This window comes from Nomascus leucogenys, chromosome 16, assembly GCF_006542625.1.
Source record: "Nomascus leucogenys isolate Asia chromosome 16, Asia_NLE_v1, whole genome shotgun sequence".
Lineage (NCBI taxonomy): Eukaryota > Metazoa > Chordata > Mammalia > Primates > Hylobatidae > Nomascus > Nomascus leucogenys.
The window spans coordinates 41345939-41364778 of NC_044396.1; the positions used below are offsets into that span (position 1 = coordinate 41345939).

The 18840-nt window shown below is 43.4% G+C and overlaps 1 protein-coding gene across 2 annotated transcripts in view; it reads right to left on the bottom strand.

The window, feature by feature from the left end:
* The window catches only part of ALKAL1 (ALK and LTK ligand 1), a 28352-nt gene extending 12995 nt beyond the window's left edge, over nt 1–15357 (bottom strand). The window contains exon 1 of one of the 2 annotated variants that reach the window (XM_003255952.2): nt 14972–15357. In XM_003255952.2, coding sequence (XP_003256000.1) covers nt 14972–15161 — 190 coding nt within the window. In that variant the 5' untranslated portion in view covers nt 15162–15357. The remainder of the gene's footprint in view (nt 1–14971) is intronic. The other variant, XM_012507461.2, reaches the window with a different exon arrangement.
* Between the last annotated feature and the right edge of the window lie 3483 nt (nt 15358–18840).

The following is an 18840-nucleotide window of genomic DNA, read 5'->3' on the forward strand; positions in this document are numbered from 1 at the left end:
GCCGAGGCAGGAGAATCACTGGAACCAGGGAGGCGGAGGTTGCAGTGAGCCCAGGTCATGCCACTGCACTCCAGCCTGGGTGACAGAGTGAGACTCCATCTCAAAAATAAATAAATACATAAAAATACTAAATTAAAAGCATTTAAAAATAAACTGTCATAAAATGTGTGCCTTCTTCTTTCCTTATGTAGTTACATAACATCTGTACCAGTATACACTTGTAAATGTATAAATATTTGTAAATACATGTTTTTATATCATGCTTCTTCTATTACAGTTTAAGATATTTAAATAGAGGGATGTATTGTGTAACCCTCTTTTTTACACACACATTAGCTGGGTGGTTTAATGAGAACTAAATGCCATTTAGGCTGTAAATTACGCAGAGGATAAAAAAGTAAATTCAAATTGGTTGCTTATTATCTTCTAAATTTTTGCTACGTTCTACAGACTAGCAGTGTCAGCATCTAACCAAGTGTCAGCATCAAACCAACTGTCAGCATCAAACCAGCATCTAACCAGTGTCAGCATCAAATCAAGCCCAGACTTACAGAGTCAGACTTTTATTTTACTGGAACACAGTATGTTGGATAGACTCCCATTGGTATAATTTTGTGTGGCGCTTTTGAGCTGCAGAGACAGAGGTGAGTAGTTGCAAGCACTTTCTCAAACTTTACATATGGAATAAGTACAGATGGATTCTGCCTTCAGAAAAGACCATATATTGTGTATTTGTTTCATAGGGCTGCCATAACAAAGTTCTAGAAATGGGATGGCTTATATCAACAGAGACTTCCTATCTCACAGTTCTGGAGGCAAGAAGTCTGAAATCAAGATGTGGCCAGGGCCATGCTTTCTCTGAAGTCTTGAGGGAAGGATCCTTCCTTGCCTGTTCCAGCTCTGGTGGCTGCCGGCAGTCCTTAGCATTCTTTGGCTTGTGGATGCTTCATTCCAATCTCTGCCTTCATCATCACATGGAGTTCTCCTGTGTCTCTCTATCTTCCCATGGCCATCATCTTATTAAGACATCAGTTATACTGAAAAAGGGCCAATTCTACTCCAGTATGACCTCATCATAACTAATTACATCTGCAATGACCCTATTTCCCAATAGGGCCACACTCTGAGGCACTAGGGGACTAGATCCTCAATGTATTTTGAGGAAGAGGAACACAAACTCCTAATGTATGAAATCTGAATTCACTAAACAAATAAATTGGAATTAATTATTTGCATTATAAAAGTTAATTATTTTCACAATAATTTGCTCAAAATTATTTTTAAATGATTTAACCAAAACATCAAAAAACATGACTTATTTACAAAATTTCAATGGAGCATAACTTTTACATAAATAAATATATTATGTAATGTGATGTTTTATTACAATCTCCTGTGAAAGAAATCAGCTAGTCAATTTCGCCAATGCAAGTTGTAAAGACCCACCTACAAAGAATATCCTGACTGAAAAACTTCCGAAAATAGAAAATATTTATTTTTAATTTTATTCTTTTAGAGACAGAGTCTTGCCCTGTCACCACAGCTGGAGTGCAGTGGTACAATCATAGCTCACTGCAGCTTCAAACTGCTGGGCTTAAGCAGTCCCCCTGCCTCAGCCTCCCAAGTAGCTGGGACTACAGGCATGCCACCATGCCCAGCTAATTCATTTTTTTTTTTTTTTTTTTTTTTTTTTTTACTTTTTGTAGAGAAGGGGTCTTACTTTGTTGCCCAAGCTGGTCCTGAACTCGTGGCCTCAAGAGATCTTCCGGCCTCAGCCTCCCAAAGAGTTGGGATTTCAGATGTGAGCCACTTTGCCTGAACAGAAATATTTTTAAAACATTTGCCTGAACAGAAATATTTTTAAAACATCACTCACTCCAGGTTATTTATATTATTTAAAGTTTTTGTAGTAGTGTTATTTAGATTTTTTTCTTATTTTCTAAGTAGCTTTTGAAAAAATAATTTATTTACAATTACTCTTTCTGTGACAAATAGCTTTAAAAGGTAGTATTTATATCCTAAAACTAAAACCCAATGTTTTGGAAGATGTCAACCACCTTCAAGAGTGATATAAAATTTTTAAAATAAGTATTTTATTATTGAGCAGTTTTAGATGCACAGAAAAATTACATAATACAAACCATTCCCATATGCCTTGCCCTAGTGTCTCCTATTATTAACATTACATTAGTATGGCGCATTTCTTGCAATTAGTGAACAAATACTGGTACATTCTTCCTCACTAAAGTCCATACTCCTTTCAGATTTCCTACACTTTTCCTTGATGTCCTTTTTTTGTCCCAGGATTCCACATTACACTTAGTCATTATGTCTCCTTAGGCACCTCTTGGCTGTGATAGTCTCTGAAAATTTCCTTGTTTTGGTAACTTTGAGCATTTGGAGGAGTCTTGGTCAGGTATGTTGTAGAATGTCCCTCATTTGAGATTTGCCTGATGTTTTCCTTGTGATTAAACTGAGATTATGGGTGTTAGGGAGGAAGACCACCAAGGGAAAATGCCATTTTCATCACATCCTGTGAAGTGTGCACACTTTTAGTGTAAGTTATGTTTGCTGATGTTGACCTTGACCTCCTGGCTGAGTCCCTGTGTGTCAGGATTCTTACTGCGAAGCTATTCCTTCCCCACACCAGTCCCCCAGCCCCATACTGTACTTCTCAGGAGGAAGTCACTATGCTCAACCCACACTTGAGGACTGGGGAGTTATGTGTCCCTTCTTTGAGGATATAGTATCTACATGCATTATTTAGAATTCTCCTGCATAAGAGGTTTGTCTCTTCTCCTCCAGTTATTGATTTACTCATTTATTTACACAAGCAATGACTGATGAATATTTTATATTTTGTGTTATAATCTAATACTACTTTCTTTATTTTATATCTCAGATGGTTCTGGCTCTGGCCATTACAAAATGTTTTAGTTGGCTCCTGTGTTCCTTTGACTCTGTCGTTGGTAAGTTTTTGTTGTTATTTTTATTGCTTTGTATTTGTTATCACTTTTTAAAAACTTTCTGGCATTATCAGATACTCTAGGCTCATTTCTTATTATTTTCTGTCCTAGTCTTGGTTTTAGGGATTTCTCCAATGAACCCTGGTTCTTTTACTGGAAAATGGCATTAGAAACCAAGATCAGGGCATTTGGTGCACTCCTCGTGACTACAGTGTGGCTGCTTCTAGCCCCACGAAGCTGTCAGAGCAAGGAAAAATGTGTGTGGTGTAAGTAAGCAACTTGATTTTTATATATCCAGTGTTAAAATTATTTCTAAAGTTGGACTACAGTGCTTAATAGAATGTATTTTGGGGGCTGGGTGCAATGTTATCTCAGCAATTTGGGAGGCCAAGGTGGAAAAAATCACTTGAAGCCAGAAGTTTGAGACCAGCCTGCACAACATAGTAAGACTCTATCTCTACAAAAAATTTTAAAATGAGCTGAGCATGGTGGTGCATGACTGTGGTCCATGCTACTTGGGACGCTGAGGCAGAAGGATCCCTTGAGCCCAGGAGTTAGAAGCTGCAGTGAGCTCTGATCACGCCACTGCCCTCCAGCCTCGGTGACACAGTGATACTCCATCTCTAAAAAAAAAATTGGAAGGTGCAGCATCTGTAACATTTCACTGATTATAAGAACTGCCTAAAATTTATTTTAAATGATCTGACTTCAAACACATAGTCATATCGAAGCAGACTCTCTACTCAACCATGTCCTATGTCCTCTCTTAGGACTGGACAGTCATGCTTTGCCTTCTCAGCCAAAATAAAATTCTGTGTCCAGCCAGACCGCCAAAGATGCCTTGTGTTTCTTTTATAAATTCAGGTAGACAAACTAAATAATCTCTAAAGTCCTTTCGAAGTCCTCCTATATTATGCAATACTATGATAAAATTCTAACATTAGATTGCATATTCACAAAAGGACAAAATATTAAATGAGTCCAGAAAACTTGAAGAAATACAAAATCATGTTATAAAGTAGATTATTTTCTTGTTTTAAACCACAGAACAATTCATGTTTAATTTAAATTTTAGCAATTTCATCTGAAGACGGATCTCATGAAAGTGATTTATTCAATTTCTGGTTTAATCTAGTTAAACCTCCTTCCAGATTTAAAATGATCATTTCCATAGACATTTAAAAAGATAAATGGAATTCTTATAAAAATGCTAAAACAGGGCCGGGTGTGGTGGCTCATGCCTGTAATCCCAGCACTTTGGGAGGCCAAGGCGGGCAGATCACCTGAGGTCGGGAGTTCGAAACCAGCCTGACCAACATGGAGAAACCCCGTCTCTACTAAAAATACAAAAATTAGCTGGGCATGGTGGCGCATGCCTGTAATCCCAGCTACTTGGGAGGCTGAGGCAGGGGAATTGCTTGAATCTGGGAGGTGGAGGTTGCAGTGAGCTGAGATCGCACCATTGCACTACTCCAGCCTGGGCAACAAGAGTGAAGCTCTGTCCCACACACCAAAAAAAGCTAAAACATTTCAAAAACAAATAGATGTGCCACATTTCACACCATGATAAGATTTTTATGTGTAATCAGTTATTAAGAATGACAACCAAATGACAATAGATTAGTACTTGCAGAAAACACAGGATCCAGCCCTAATAATGTTCTTGGATTAGGCATGAGAAGACTTATCAACAAACTAAGCAACTGGGAAATGCCAGAGGGCTGTTAATCCAGCAGTAAATTAACCACCGTAGAAGCACAATCTCTAACAATCAAAAATTTGCCTTTACTTTGACCAGAAATAAAGAACAGAGAGCAGGTTTGAAGGCAGAACACAGGTTTAGGTGGAAAAGGGTCAAGTTTGAGATTCTGTAGCTGAGATATTCAGCAGATAATGAATATACGAATTTAAAGGACAAGGTAAAGAAAAAGGAAGAAGATACCTTTTGGAATCTTCCATGGATTTTGTGAAAAATCCATTGATAAGCATGGAACCTTGGGGTACACAAACACTTAAAGGCTGAAGAAGAGATGTTTGGAGAGAGAAAGAAGGAATGGTCAGAGAAGAAGAGAACAAAGCAAAAATAACTGTGGAATTGGGAATCATTTAAAGAGGAAGAGACAGGTCAACTGCAGCAAAGCATCCAGCAGGCCAAGTAAGATAAAGGCCAACAAATGCCCACTGGAGTCCATTGGAGTCCAGGTGGGATCATAGGCAGGAAGAGGCAATGGAGGGCTGGAAAACAGATGAAGCTGATGGAGGATATCGGATTTTGCCCTGTGAGCTGTATTAACCATGCGTTTTTATTTTCTGTATTTCCAATGCTTTGACATCTTGGGGCTTTGCTGACCCCGGAGAGAATGCCCCTCCCAGGGTAGCCATCCCTAGGGAGAGTAAACTCACAGACACTGGACACAGGTTTAGGTAGGAAAGGGTCAAGATTGAGATTCTGTAACTGAGATAGTCAGCAGATAATGAATATATAAATTTAAAGGACAAGGTAAAGAAACGGTACAAGCTCACCTTTCACTTACAAAGCAGCCAATGCAGAGCCCACCCCTTCACCATCTCCTCTACTGGGCTCTCTGACTCTGGGCCAACATTCCTCTGCCCTAATTGCTCCAGGGCCAGGTACCCGACAACTAGAGGGAGCCCTTAGTGCCAGAGCCCACTGAAATCATTCAAACCAGCCAATCCCACGCCTGCTTACCCTGCAGTGCCTTGGCTTTCCTGTGGTAATCACAGTACAACCTCTTGCCCACATTTTCTCCATTCCTCCTTCCTCATGACCCGCCCTGGTGCTTCCCCTGTGCACTGTGCTCCTGTCTTTAGGGACCCGTGAAGACAAACTTCTTCCTTCATGGTAGTCATTTCCATGCGCCTGTGTCTTACTATCTCTGGTTAAAACAAATCCCAGGTACATTTTAAAACATGGATGGTGGTAGCTCCTGCATGGAATGGAGATCTAGTCATATATATTTTATATACTCTGGAAATGATGCAAAAATTGGCTACAAGAAAGCTTATATCTCTCCTTGTAATCTATAACAATTTTAAACTAACTTTTTCTAAATACAGCATGTTGTTTCCTAGATGAGGCAATGAAATTCTTTATGCAGCAAGAGTTTTCCAGTATATTTCAAAATACTTTATTGTGAATGTTTTTGAAATGTGTAATTACTATCTGATTACCATATGTTAAAAATTTTACCAAAGTAATGTAAAATACTGGATTAGATAGTAAAACAGAATAAGCACTCATAAGAAATGTTTTTCCTAAGAATGGAATATATGTAGGTTTAGAAGATTGGATGGATAAAGCTCTCAACAGTAATGATACAGTAACACAACTAAACCAAAATTTAATTCATCAGCGAATGAGATAAGCAAGTTTATTGCTCATTGTCCACATAACCTAACCAATGTGTTACATTTCCTTTCTTTCTTGTGAAGTATCTTTTATTTTTGCTATATCTATAAAGAATTCTTTAAGGTGTGGCTATTTTAACACTTCATCAATTAATGCAGTAGTAATGAGTAATTCTTTTTTTTTTTTTGAGACAGAGTCTCGCTCTGTCACCCAGGCTGGAGTGCAGTGGCGCGATCTCGGCTCACTGCAAGCTCCGCCTCCCGGGTTCACGCCATTCTCCTGCCTCAGCCTCTCCGAGTAGCTGGGACTACAGGCGCCCGCCACCACGCCCGGCTAATTTTTTTGTATTTTTAGTAGAGACGAGGTTTCACCGTGGTCTCGATCTCCTGACCTTGTGATCCGCCCGCCTCGGCCTCCCAAAGTGCTGCGATTACAAGCGTGAGCCACCGCGCCCGGCTTTGAGTAATTCTTTAATGTAGTAATTTTTACTCTTTTGACTTAAAGTACAGAGTATGACTACTACCCTGCTTTGTTTTTAAATCTATTAGAGACTTTGTTTTCAAATCTATTAGAAATCACAAAAGATAGTTAGAAGAAAAAGTTACACAAACAGATAGTATTCCAAACCCAATGTGTAACTTGTTGTTTTTCCTTTCTTAGCATCAGGCATATATGCTGGCAATAGAAAATCTCCTATAAACAAATATAACCAAGCTTTGAAGCAGTCATGAGGATATTCATCTTTTCAGGTTCACCATGGCTGATGCCCAGTGGTGCTTGGAGAGAGTAAGAAGCCACCTGCCCGTAGCTCCTAGGCCAGGAGCCTGGTCAGGTGCTCCACACATCTCCTCTGTTGTTGTATCTTCACAAGAAGCCTCATGATGGGGTCTTCCCTGTGGCATAGACAAGACACCTGCAACTCAGAGATCCACCCCTTCCCAATTCCACAGCAAGCCTGGAACCAGTGCTTTCTGTCTCATGGAAGTGATCAATAGCCAATCTGATACTGTCAATAAACTTTTTACAAAACCGTCAGCCAGAAATAATACCTTTTGGGGTTTCAATTTTCAGTGTTTTTGTTTTCCTGTTTTCTCACATGTAACCATTGTGTAATAAAGATCAGACTTTTTTTAATGGTTGGCTCACATAATTTGCCTTATGTTTACAGAGAAAACAGAGCCTACCAAGAGTGAGTAGACACATACATAAGATGAATAGTAATTATGGATTCTGTAGAAGTTAAGCAAAGTTGAAGGCTTATATATTCAAACTGTAAAATATTAACAGACGTATAAAATATTGGCTGTTGTGGTAGCTCACGCCTATAATCCTAGCACTCTGGAAGGCCAAGGACTGCAGATCACTTGAGGTCAGGAGTTTAAGACCAGCCTGGGCAATGTAGCGAAACCCATCTCTACTAAAAACACAAAAAAATTACTGGGTGTGGTGGCATGTGCCTGTAGTCCCAGCTACTTGGGAGGCTGAGGTGGGAGGTCGAGGCTGCAGTGAGCTGAGATTGAACCACTGCACTCCAGCCTGGGCAACCAGAGTGAGACTATGTCTCAAAAAAGAAAAAAGAAGAAGAAGCATAAAATGTTCATACTGGGGCCTGATGCAGTGGCTCACTCCTGTAATCCCAGCACTTTGGGAGGCTGAGGCAGGTGGATCACTTGAGGTCAGGAGTTCAAGACCAGCCTGGCCAACATGGCAAAACCCTGTCTCTCTACTATATATATATATATATATATATATTTTTTTTTTTTTTTAAATTAGCTGGGCATGGTGGCTTGTGTCTGTAATCCCAGCTACTTGGGACGCTGAGGTGAGAGAAATCCTTGAATCTGGGAGGTAGAGGCTGCAGTGAGTTAAGATTGCTCCACTGCACTCCAGCCTGGGCGACAGAGTCAGACTCCGTCTCGAAAAAAAAAAAAAAGTTCAGAATGGGGCACACTCTTCAACAACAGCATTTAAATTTGAATGAGTAATTTATGGTTTTACTGAATTTGTTTCCAGGTATTTTTCCACCAAATAACAGTGTGCCTCTTTGACTAGCAATTAGTATGTGGTCGTGTCTCAGCAACTCTCCTGCCATGTCCCTGCCCTGTCCCTCAGCCCTCCTCTGTTCACCTTTCCTTCTCTCTTCATTGCTTTCCTGCAGCCCAGTCTTTTTTTCCTGGTGTCCCCCAGCTACTAAAGTCGGGCTCGTTTATAGGCACTGGCTGAAACAATGTTTCCAAAGTGGGCTCCTTCATATCCTAGATATGCAACATGCAAATAAATGCCTAATTTTAAAAAAATTTGGATAGTACTGATTTGCATAAAGTTTCCTTTACTGCACGACTTCATAGTGCTTTGTCATAGTCTGTTTTGTGTCTCTATAAAGGAATACCTGAGGCTGGGTAATTTTTAAAGAAAAAAAGCATACATGGCCAATAATTCTGGTGACTGGAAAGCTCAAGATTGGGCATCGGCAGCTGGGGAGAACCTCAGGCTGCTTCCACTCATGATGGAACGTGAAGGGGAACCGCTGTGTGCAGAGAACCCGTGGCCTGACAGGAGCAAGAGGCAGGGGAGGGGCCAGGTTCTTTTTAACAACCAGCTGTCGAGAAAACTAATAGAGTAAGAACTCACGCCCACCACCTCCCAGGAAGGGCATTAATCTGTTCCTGAGGGATCCACCCCCATGACCCAAACACCTCCCATTAGCCTCCACCTCCAACATTGAGGATCGAATTTCAACATGAGGTTCAGAGAGGACAAATATCCAAACCACAGCATGCTTGTATAGTGATTCTAAAAAAGGGGGCTTAATCGTTATGTTCCCAAAGCTGGTAGACTGAGGAAGCGTTTTTTCACAGGTTATCTTTCAAAACACGCTGGAACGTGTAGCTGTAGAGCTGTGGGTACATGCAAGGATGGAGGGAGGGCAGACAGTGAGCTACTGAACCAGAGTGTGGCTGGGTTTGGGGAGGGCAGACAGAAACCGTCTCTATCTGGAAGAAACTTTCCAAAAGATTCCAATATGCCACCTTTCTCCTCATCACCCTCCTTAGTTAAAAAAAATTCTGATGGTCCCAAAAATTCAACGTACATGAGAATTCTCAAAGAGTTTGTTAAAATGCAGATCTACAAGCTGCACTCATACAGATTTATTATATCCAGTGCGAAGTCCAAGAATTACATTTGAAACTTGCCTCTCAGCTGGTTCTGAAACAGATGATCCCAGGAGGCTCATTTTAACAACCATTGCTCTAGAAGGTATTAAGGGCAGTAAATACTGTATTGTCTAAATATAACCAAATGCCAAAAAGTTAGCTTATGCCTCATAATGGTAGGAAGTAAATAAGACAACAGGTCTGCTTTAGCTTTGGGGAAAATAAAAATTTAAATTCTATATGTCCACAATTATGTATCGATAAATCAATAAATAAATATTTTAAAATTCAAATTATTTTAGTTTCAAGGTTAAAAAAACCTGCAAGGTTTCGTTTTTAAAATTCTATTTCTTCTGAAAAAAGTAATTCTTCCTAAAAGAAGAATTTACACAATGACTTTGGTAGGCTATGGGATATTAAAAACCAAGGAACCCCTAGTCTTCAACTTAAAGAGGCTCACATTCAAATAGAATAATATAATATCAAACTAATATGAGTTTCAGTGTGAGGTGTGCTGTAGGAAGAAAAAAAGGCTATGTGTGTTCAACAGAGAAAGAAATCATCACTGAATGATATCATCTCAAAAAGCCTAACAATAACTCCAAGAAAATCACATTTAATAAAATTTTAATTTTTTAATATGTAAAAGACTACACATCTTTCACATATGATATAAATATTGTAGCTATTATTTCCTGGCAGTTTATGTTGTTAGATATATAAATGGAGTTACAAGAAATATTTAAACTCCAGACACTCTACTTACTACCCACTACTGTGACGTTTTCTACAATGGCAAATAGTCGAAGGAAATATCACCTGGCCACATTTTTCTATCCTCCTACACAGCAACAAAGATCTTAGAAATTTGCTCTCAAATGTCATTTCCAGCAATAAAACTGGAGGCCAAAGAAAAAAATTGCCATTAAAAAGGAATTGTTTTAATCCTAGGTTTTCCTAACCAATATGTGATTGGAAAGTTGTCTCGTGGGACTGGGTCATTCCAGGGAGAGAGAACCCCACAGGGGGTGATTCTGTTGACTTCTGCACAGAATTTCCTCACTTAGCAGCTAGATAAATAGGCTCCTGCAGAAAGGCCACAATTCCTACAAGAAATACTGTGAATGGGCAGAAACTCATTCCTCTAAGTTAGCTCTGGCATCTCAGAATGAGTGTTTATGATCTTGCTAGCTAGCAGCCCCATGCCCAACAGACGTCTGGTCATACATATAACCTGCCAAATCTACTTGGTGAAAAATCATATATAACCTTTTCACTTTGACCTCTCCCCATACTAACAGTTTTCAGTAAAATAAATAGCTTCAAGTAACCCTGCAAATAACATAACAAAAATATTAAAATGGAAGATGATGGCTATGTTCATCTGTTTGACTGTAGTAATCATTTCTTGTGCCTACATATAACAAAATATTATGTTGCACACTTTAAATATATACAACAAAAAATGATTTTTTAAAAAAAGTACCCATCCATACCCCCCTCCCTGGTGATATGCAAAGCAGCAAAAATTTTTTATTATTTATGTGGAAGAAATTGTTACTCACCAGGTATAACTGTCCAAGAGGGCAGATATAATAATCACAGACTTGCAATAGAGAGAATTTGGGCTGTACAAATAAAATTCCACTATTATGCAAGCCCCTGCGGTATTTAAGTATGTCTAGGTTTTTTTTTAAGTTTCATCAGATCTGTGGGGATATTTGCAAAGTGAATTTACGGTTTAAGATGCATTTGAACACATAAATATCCAAACTGCAAAGACAGTACAAAGGAAGGGGGCCTAGATGGATGAATAGAATTCCAGCAGGCAGAGGCAAGAGAAGTGCATTTCAGGAGAGGGAGGAATAGCGTTAAGCATAGGCAGAATGGCCTCTGTAAGGAGCGGGTACCAAGCCTGGGACTGGCACAGAGGCACTTACGGTAGCCCCTGAGAGCTGCCGAAAGGTAAGAGGAGGTGGCACAAAAGGACTTGAATATCTGCCTTTCTTTCTAAGGAAGCTAGGACCTTCTTGGAAAATCAAGAGAAGCCACAGCAGATTTATGATCGGGAAGAGACCAGCCCCATGCTACTTATTAAGCACGTTGATCTGCTTGTTCAGCATAACCTCATCAAAACCCCTTCATATTCTCTCCTTAAGTTCCATGTCAGCGAGGTTTTATATTAAAACAGCAACAGCAACCACAACAACACAAATCTGACTCCAGAAACCCTGTAGAAATAAGGTAAACATTTACTGAAATTTCTTGAAAAGGCAGAGGTAGCAAAGGAAACGTCATATACATCAATACTTGCTAACAGTCCCCTTATACTGCTACCTCACACATCTCACGCCAATTTCCTTTCTGTCAAAAACTCTCAACCTCCTCTCTACTCCCACCACGGCCCTGTTCTCAGCCTTCTGACTCTGTTTTCCTTTCAGTGGGTGAGTGCTCTGATGTTTCTTTCCTTTGGCAGAGTTTGAGGTATGGTCCCTTGTTTGTGCCATTCTGCTGGTGGCGCGGTGACCAAAGACAAAGGGAGGAGGAAAGAGGAATGACAGAGCAGGAGTGAAGGTTACTGGGAATTCTTATCCCAATAGGACACACTGTCAGGGGCACTAATAGAGTTGGAGATGATCTAGAAGGTTACCATTAAGCTCTCAAGAGGGTCTGAATAGAGTGGTGGGAAGGACACTAAAAAGGAAGACCCAGATTTGAGAGACATCGCAGGTAGGAATTATGAACTGAATTGTGCTCCTCAAGCACAACGGTCAACAATGTTGCCCATTCCAACCACCTCAGCTGTGTGTTAAATCGCTAAATGACAGGACGGATACATGCATGAACAAGTGGGCTGTCAGAAGGAAGGAGGGCCAAGGACAGTGAATCAGGAGTGTTCCTGGGAACCTAACACAGTCCCCCACTCTCTGCAATCCTCGGGGCGTGCTGTCTGGTCCCTCCTGCCTCCGGGTTTCCTGGTTACTACTCCCTCTTCCTGGAAATGATCCCCCCACCTCCAGCTCACATCTGCATTTAGGGAAGTTGCCTGGCCTACAGAAAAAGGCAGACAGAGCAACTGCAGGGGCAGCAAAGATTTCTGAACCTAGAACAGGTACGTTAGGCCTGGGTGATGGTGCTTATTACGTCACTAAAGAAATACGGGGTCATCATTCCAGGCACATCTGGCAGGGATGAGAGTCCTTGGCCTCCCGGACCTGCGAGATATTTTCCTCCTGAGTGAACGATAACCCCTGCCACCTGCTGAGTGCACCCCGTGAGAACATCCAGATAGGCCCTTGTCCTCTATATTCTCATGTCCTTGTTTGTCCCTGATCCATGTGCAAGTACTCCATTCACAGACTCAGATACCGATGTCATGAGCCACCCTTTTCTCCCCTTGTGAATGTAGTATAGCAATCAAAAAATTAGACAACTACAGTCACAGAAAGCAATGGCTTTAAGGGTGCCCACAGGGCACTTTCTGTCTGACTATGTTGTTGTTTAAAACTTCAGATGGTTGCCGCTTTTAACTTCTAATAAAATATTTTTGGCCAGGCATAGTGACTCACGCCTGTAATTCCAGCACTTTGGGAGGCCGAGGCGGGCAGATCACCTGAGGTCAGGAGTTCGAGACCAGCCTAGCGCAACATCGCGAAATCCCATCTCTACTAAAACTACAAAAAAATAAAAATAAAAATTAGCCGGGCGTGGTGGTGCACCTGTAATCCTAGCTACGTGGGAGGCTGAGGCAGGAGAATGGCTTGAACCCGGGAGGCGGAGGTTGCAGTGAGCCGAGATCACGCCACTGCACTCCAGCCTGCGCTACAAGAGGAAAACTCCATCTCTAAATAAATAAATTAAATATTGTTTTATCCCTTGTAACTCACTTCAGTAAGTCTTCACTGTCTGAATCAAAGAGAAAAGATCTGTTGAATTAAACAGAAGGTCTGAATTAATGTGTGCCCTCCATGTTTCTGTACTTTGAGAGCCTTTCTCCCAGTCCTTTCACATTCCAAAGTGACATTTTATTCTCTGAGATAAATATTTTAGGCTAACAATAATTTTAAGTCAAAGTGCATGATCTGTGTGCACCATTGCCGCATGGCCGTGCTGCAGACACTGACCCTGTGCCCTCCCCTCCTGAGGGCTCCCCAGTGGCCGGCTGGAGTGAGAGGCTTTGCCCGGGTTGTCCACATACCAGCTGGGCAGCCCACCTCAGACTCCCACCTTCTCCATCCCCTCCCCGGGGCAGGACACCCTGCTCACTTAGTGCAGGTGTGCACCAGCCCCTCCTTCCACACCCAGGTGTGTGGGAGAGCGCAGACACTGCTGTCTGCTCCTCTGGGTGGCCTCCGCCCTCTGCATGGTGACAGACAGGAACTCGAAGAAAGTTTGTGGAGTGAATAAGTATATATTTATATCACAACTATTGTGAAAGAAAAATGATACTAAGAAGCCCTTGTTTGCTTTCTTAGCCATGAAGCCTGAGGAGAAGGGATCAGGAGCTGTGGTCCCACGGCCAGCCGCTAGCTGCGGGGCATCCCCAGGCCACCTAGGCCCTCTCCTCTTCCCAAGCCCAGTGGAGGCCACCAGATGTCCCTGAAGAGGGGCCCTTCTGTCCCAGCCTCGCCGGCAGCTTCACCTTGCTCTGCTCTTGCTGGGTGTGAACAGAAACGTGTGAGGAGCTTCTCGCTTCTGTCCCCACCTTCCTTTCCTGCGTGCCCTGCCCTCCTCCCTCCAGCGCTGCCCCAAGTGTCCGGCCGCCCCCTCGGACCTCCTTTTCCAGGGGCTTTTCCGTTTTCCCCGTATTCACATGACTTCTTCTCTGCCTGTGGGTGTCTCATGACCCTCTAGAGCAGCGACTTTTTCCTCCCTCATTCCTTCCACTCCCCTCAGGCATCTAAGTAGCAGGAACCTGATTGTCCAAAGTTGATTTGGGAGCAGCCCGCTGCCCTTCTAAAATGATCTAGGAAAGGTGCCAGTAACATAAGCCGCCGCCTGCTGAAACTTGCGCGTCCTCAGCCACTCGCTGCGGCCAGCGTGAAGGGGAGGGGAACGGGGCATTCCTGGCACGGTCAGGTGTCTACAGACAGCAATCTTAGTTAATTCTCAAAACCCCGTTAGACCCAAAAGTGGGGTGCTGACAGGGACCTAACCTGTCCACCACCCCTCGGTCGGTGGGACTGAAACCCATGTCTTTGAGCTGCTCTACAGTTTATTTCCAAAAAGGCCTCCCACACCTGGGAAGGGACATAGAAAGCTGGTCCCATTGCCAGTCCGATTTCTTTACTAAACTCTCAACCGTGGTAAATCTAATACGCTTACGACCTCTTTCCGAGAGCTGGGAATCTGCAGAGATGCTCTGTTTTCTGCTGTACTAATCTCAGGCTTCCCAAAGCGAGTGCCTCGCCCAGCTCCTAGGGGAATCCACTGAGTCCCAGGCGCAGGGCAAAGGATGGGGCGGGATGGGGACATCGTACCTGCGCTCCGGGAGCCGCTGGGAGTCCGGCCGGCCCCGGCCGCGGGGAGGAAAAGCAACGGCTTGGGCTCCTTATCCGTGACGCGCGCTCCCCTGCGCCCCCGGGGCCTCCCGTGGGCTCCGTGCGGGGACAAAGCCAGGGCCAGCAGGAGGAGTGCGGGCAAAGGGGCGCCGGGCTTAAGGGGCCGCATGTTCGCAAGCCAGGAGGAGAGAGCGGGAGACTCGGGGAGGATCCTGACGCAGGTCCGGAGGGTGCGCAGCCCCAGAGAGGGCCAGCGGGACCACAGCGCGGCTACGCTGCCGGCCGCAGTCTTCACCGCGCGCCTGCCCTTGTCTACGCCCCGGGGGTCGGCTGGAGCTGCACTGGGACTGGGCCCTCAGGGTGCCGAAGCCTAAGAGCTGCGCGGCGCGGGGCGGGAACGGGAGGCGGTGCCTGGGGCCACGGGGTCGTCCCCCAGGATGAGGGCGTGTCCCAGCGCGCGGGACCCTCGGAAGTCCGCGCTGGGCCGGGCGGACACCAGCCTCGGACTCAGCGGGTCTCAGGGCTCCCTACGCAACGCCTGCCTCGGATCCGGACCCCGGGCTCCCTCTGGTCTGGTCGCCGTCCTCGGGAGGACCCAGTAGGGTACCTGCCCCGTCGCCCCGGCGGTTCTCCCTGGGCTCCGTCTCCCGCCGCCCCCACCCCCCGAGCCTCGGGGTCCGTCACGGCTTCCCCTGGCTGGCGGGGTCAGTAGAACCCGCCGCGCCTAGTCGGAACGGAAAAAAGCAGGGCCGGGGTGCGGCCTGGATGAGCGGAGATCTCCGCGCCTTGGGCGCAAAGGTGCGGAGTTTGGTCTGCTGCCGAGCCCCTGTTCGCTCAGGAAGGCTGGCCACGCCATCACCCCGGCCACGCCGTCACGCCAGCCGCCCCTGCCCCAGCTCTGGAGGCCCGACCTGCCCTCCTGGTCGCAGCACCGCGTTCTCTTCTGCGTGGGGGAGCGGAGGGCGGAGGAGGTCTGGGGCTGGGCACTGGGGACACACGCCCAGCTCCCCTGGCCTCCCTCGGGGGAGTGGCCGGTTTCAGTGCTTCCCCAGGTGAAATCGCCAAGGTTGACCAGTGCGCCCAAGAAAGCAGCTGGCTGGATTTTTCTTCAAATTAGGGAACTCTTCTAAAGAGTTTTAGTGTTAACAACTTAAAAAATGAAATTAAGGCCAGTCGTTCTAATTAAAGTGAGCCTCTGATCAAACCGCGCTCTGTAAACTGCTGTTGTTTTAGTTATTTCAGCCGCCTGCTTTATTGCTTTATATTAAGTATATTGAAAAATGTTGAAATTGCTCTCTGATCAATTGACTACTAATTATCTCCTCATATGCAAAGTGCAAACAGGTGAAAGGAAGAAGGCAGGAATAACTAAGGGAACCGAGGCTCCATTACTCCTTAGGCATTGCCCAACGTTACATTACTTTACAAAAAGAAATCTTGTCGGTCACAGATCCTGAAAATGACCTCAACTCCTTCAAATAGTTTATCTAGGCTTGGCATGTCCAACATGCCTAAGAAATTGGGGAAACAAAGCAAGCTTTGCAGGAGCCCTGTGAAATCGTGCCTTTGGATGAAGCTCTTTTGAGGAAGTTGTTACACGGGTGAAGACTGCGTCTTCCAATCGTTTAACTGTTAAGCATGCATAGGAATCTGGTATTTCCTAAGCAAACACAGCAGTGTAAGAGAATGGCTTCCACCATGGGAGACCCACAAGAGTCTTCCTAGAAAAACCGGTTAAGAGTCTGAAGGCCCTACTTAGGTGGAATAAACGCTTTCTCACAGCTCTACTGAAGTGAAATAAGAAAACATTAGAAGTTCACAGACATTGACAAGCAGTTCAAAAATTAATTTTAATTGGAAAATAAAAAAATAGGGACTAGTCCAAAAAACGATGGGGAAATGCAGTATGAAATAATGCTGGAGAATAAGTGATACTGAAACCATGATAAATGGACTTTTTAATCAACCATCTATCCGGAGCAAAAGACAGCAAAACCTGGAAGCTGAATTATTTCCCTCTTCCTCTACGCTGAAAGCTAGAGGAAATAAATGAAGCAATGAAGTTTTCAAGCCTGACAGTTTGGGGTCTACTTTCAGCTGTCATTAGCCATGGGACCCTGAGCAAACCATTTAGTCTTCTCTCTAGCAAGGTGAAGAGGCTGAACGTCAGTGGTTCTCACACTGTGTATCATGTGAAGGAGAGGCTGTAAAAAAAATGCAGGTTCGCACACCCCTGGGGACGCAGTCCCCCAGGAGGATCCTGTAAATCTGCATTTTAAGGGACTCTGGGTAGTTCTGAAGCAAGTGGTCCTTTGAAACCCACTTTTATTCATTCAACAAAAATGATGTGAATGCACACTGTGGACCAGGCAGTGGAAACATGGCAGAGCCACCACAGTGGGTAAAATAGACAAAATCCTCATCTTTGTGGAGCATCTAACTTCAGGGATCTAGTTTGCCAACACAATGCTTTCATCGTAAATAAACAGGTTGCCTATAGCTAAGTCACTCTTTGCTTTTGTTCTTTGTTCATTGCATATCTTTGACTACTTTTCTAACTGCCCCAACTAAATGCTGCTTGCCCTGTCTCTTGCTAATTAGTTTAGAGGCAACTTAAAGTGTTCATGTGGACATTCCCTCAGTAACACTTGCTAATTTATTTAGTGTGTAAGGAAGGGTTTTCTGTGTAGAAATGGGTACTTAGTAACTAAAGTAATCCAAAATTTTTAAAACTCTGTTACAAGCTATTTTAAGCCTTGAAACTCAAGGCACTTATTTTCTTTACAACTTAGCTAATAAATTAAACAAGTGAAGTTTCCTTCTTTAACACCAACAAACCCTATTAAACATTTCAAAATACAATCATATATTTAATATAGTTGATTTTCTTAAACATTTTTAAAAACAGAATTTCAAAAGTCACAATTGAAAAATCCATTACTACATCTCCCCCAAAATATTGGTAATGTTGGTAATATAAACTTGTCTTAAGGTTCTCTAGAGGGACAGAACTAACAGGAGATATATATATATATATATACACACACACATATATATATATATATATATATATACACACACATACATATAGAGATATATATATATAAAATACTTAAACTCCTACATATATATAGGAGTTTATTAAGTATTAACTTACATAATCACAAGATCCCACAACAGGCTGTCTGCAAGTTTGAGCCACAAGGAGACCCAGTCCAAGTCTCAAAACTGAAGAACTTTGGAGTCTGATGTTCAAGGGCAGGAAGCATCCAGTATGGGAGAAAGACATAGGCTGGGAGGCTAGGCCAGTCTCACCTCTTCACTTCAATCCGATCAAGTTGACACTCAGTATTAACTATCACAAGAATAAGATTATGACACAAACCCAGAGAGTTGATATACCCCTGAGGTAGGACAGTAAAGGTATATTGCTGGGCTTGAGCTGAAGGCAAATTGCTTCTGGTGGGCCTTATGGACAGGAATGGAGAAAATGGCATTTGCCAAGTCAATGTCTGCATACCAGCTACCAGGAGAGGTGTTAATTTGCTCAAGCAATGAAACCACATCTGGTACTGCAGCTGCAGTTGGAGTCACCACTTGGTTAAGCTTACGATAATCCACTATCATTCTCCAAGATCCATCTGTCTTCTGCACAGGCCAAATGGGAGAGTTTAATGGGAATGTGGTGGGAATCGGAAAAACCTCCCTGCATCTTTCAATTCCTTGATGGTGGCACTAATCTCCTCAATTCCTCCAGGTATGCAATATTGTTTTCGATTTACTATTTTTCTAGGTAGAGGCAGCTCTAATGGCTTCCATTTGGCCTTTCCCACCATGATAGCCCTCAC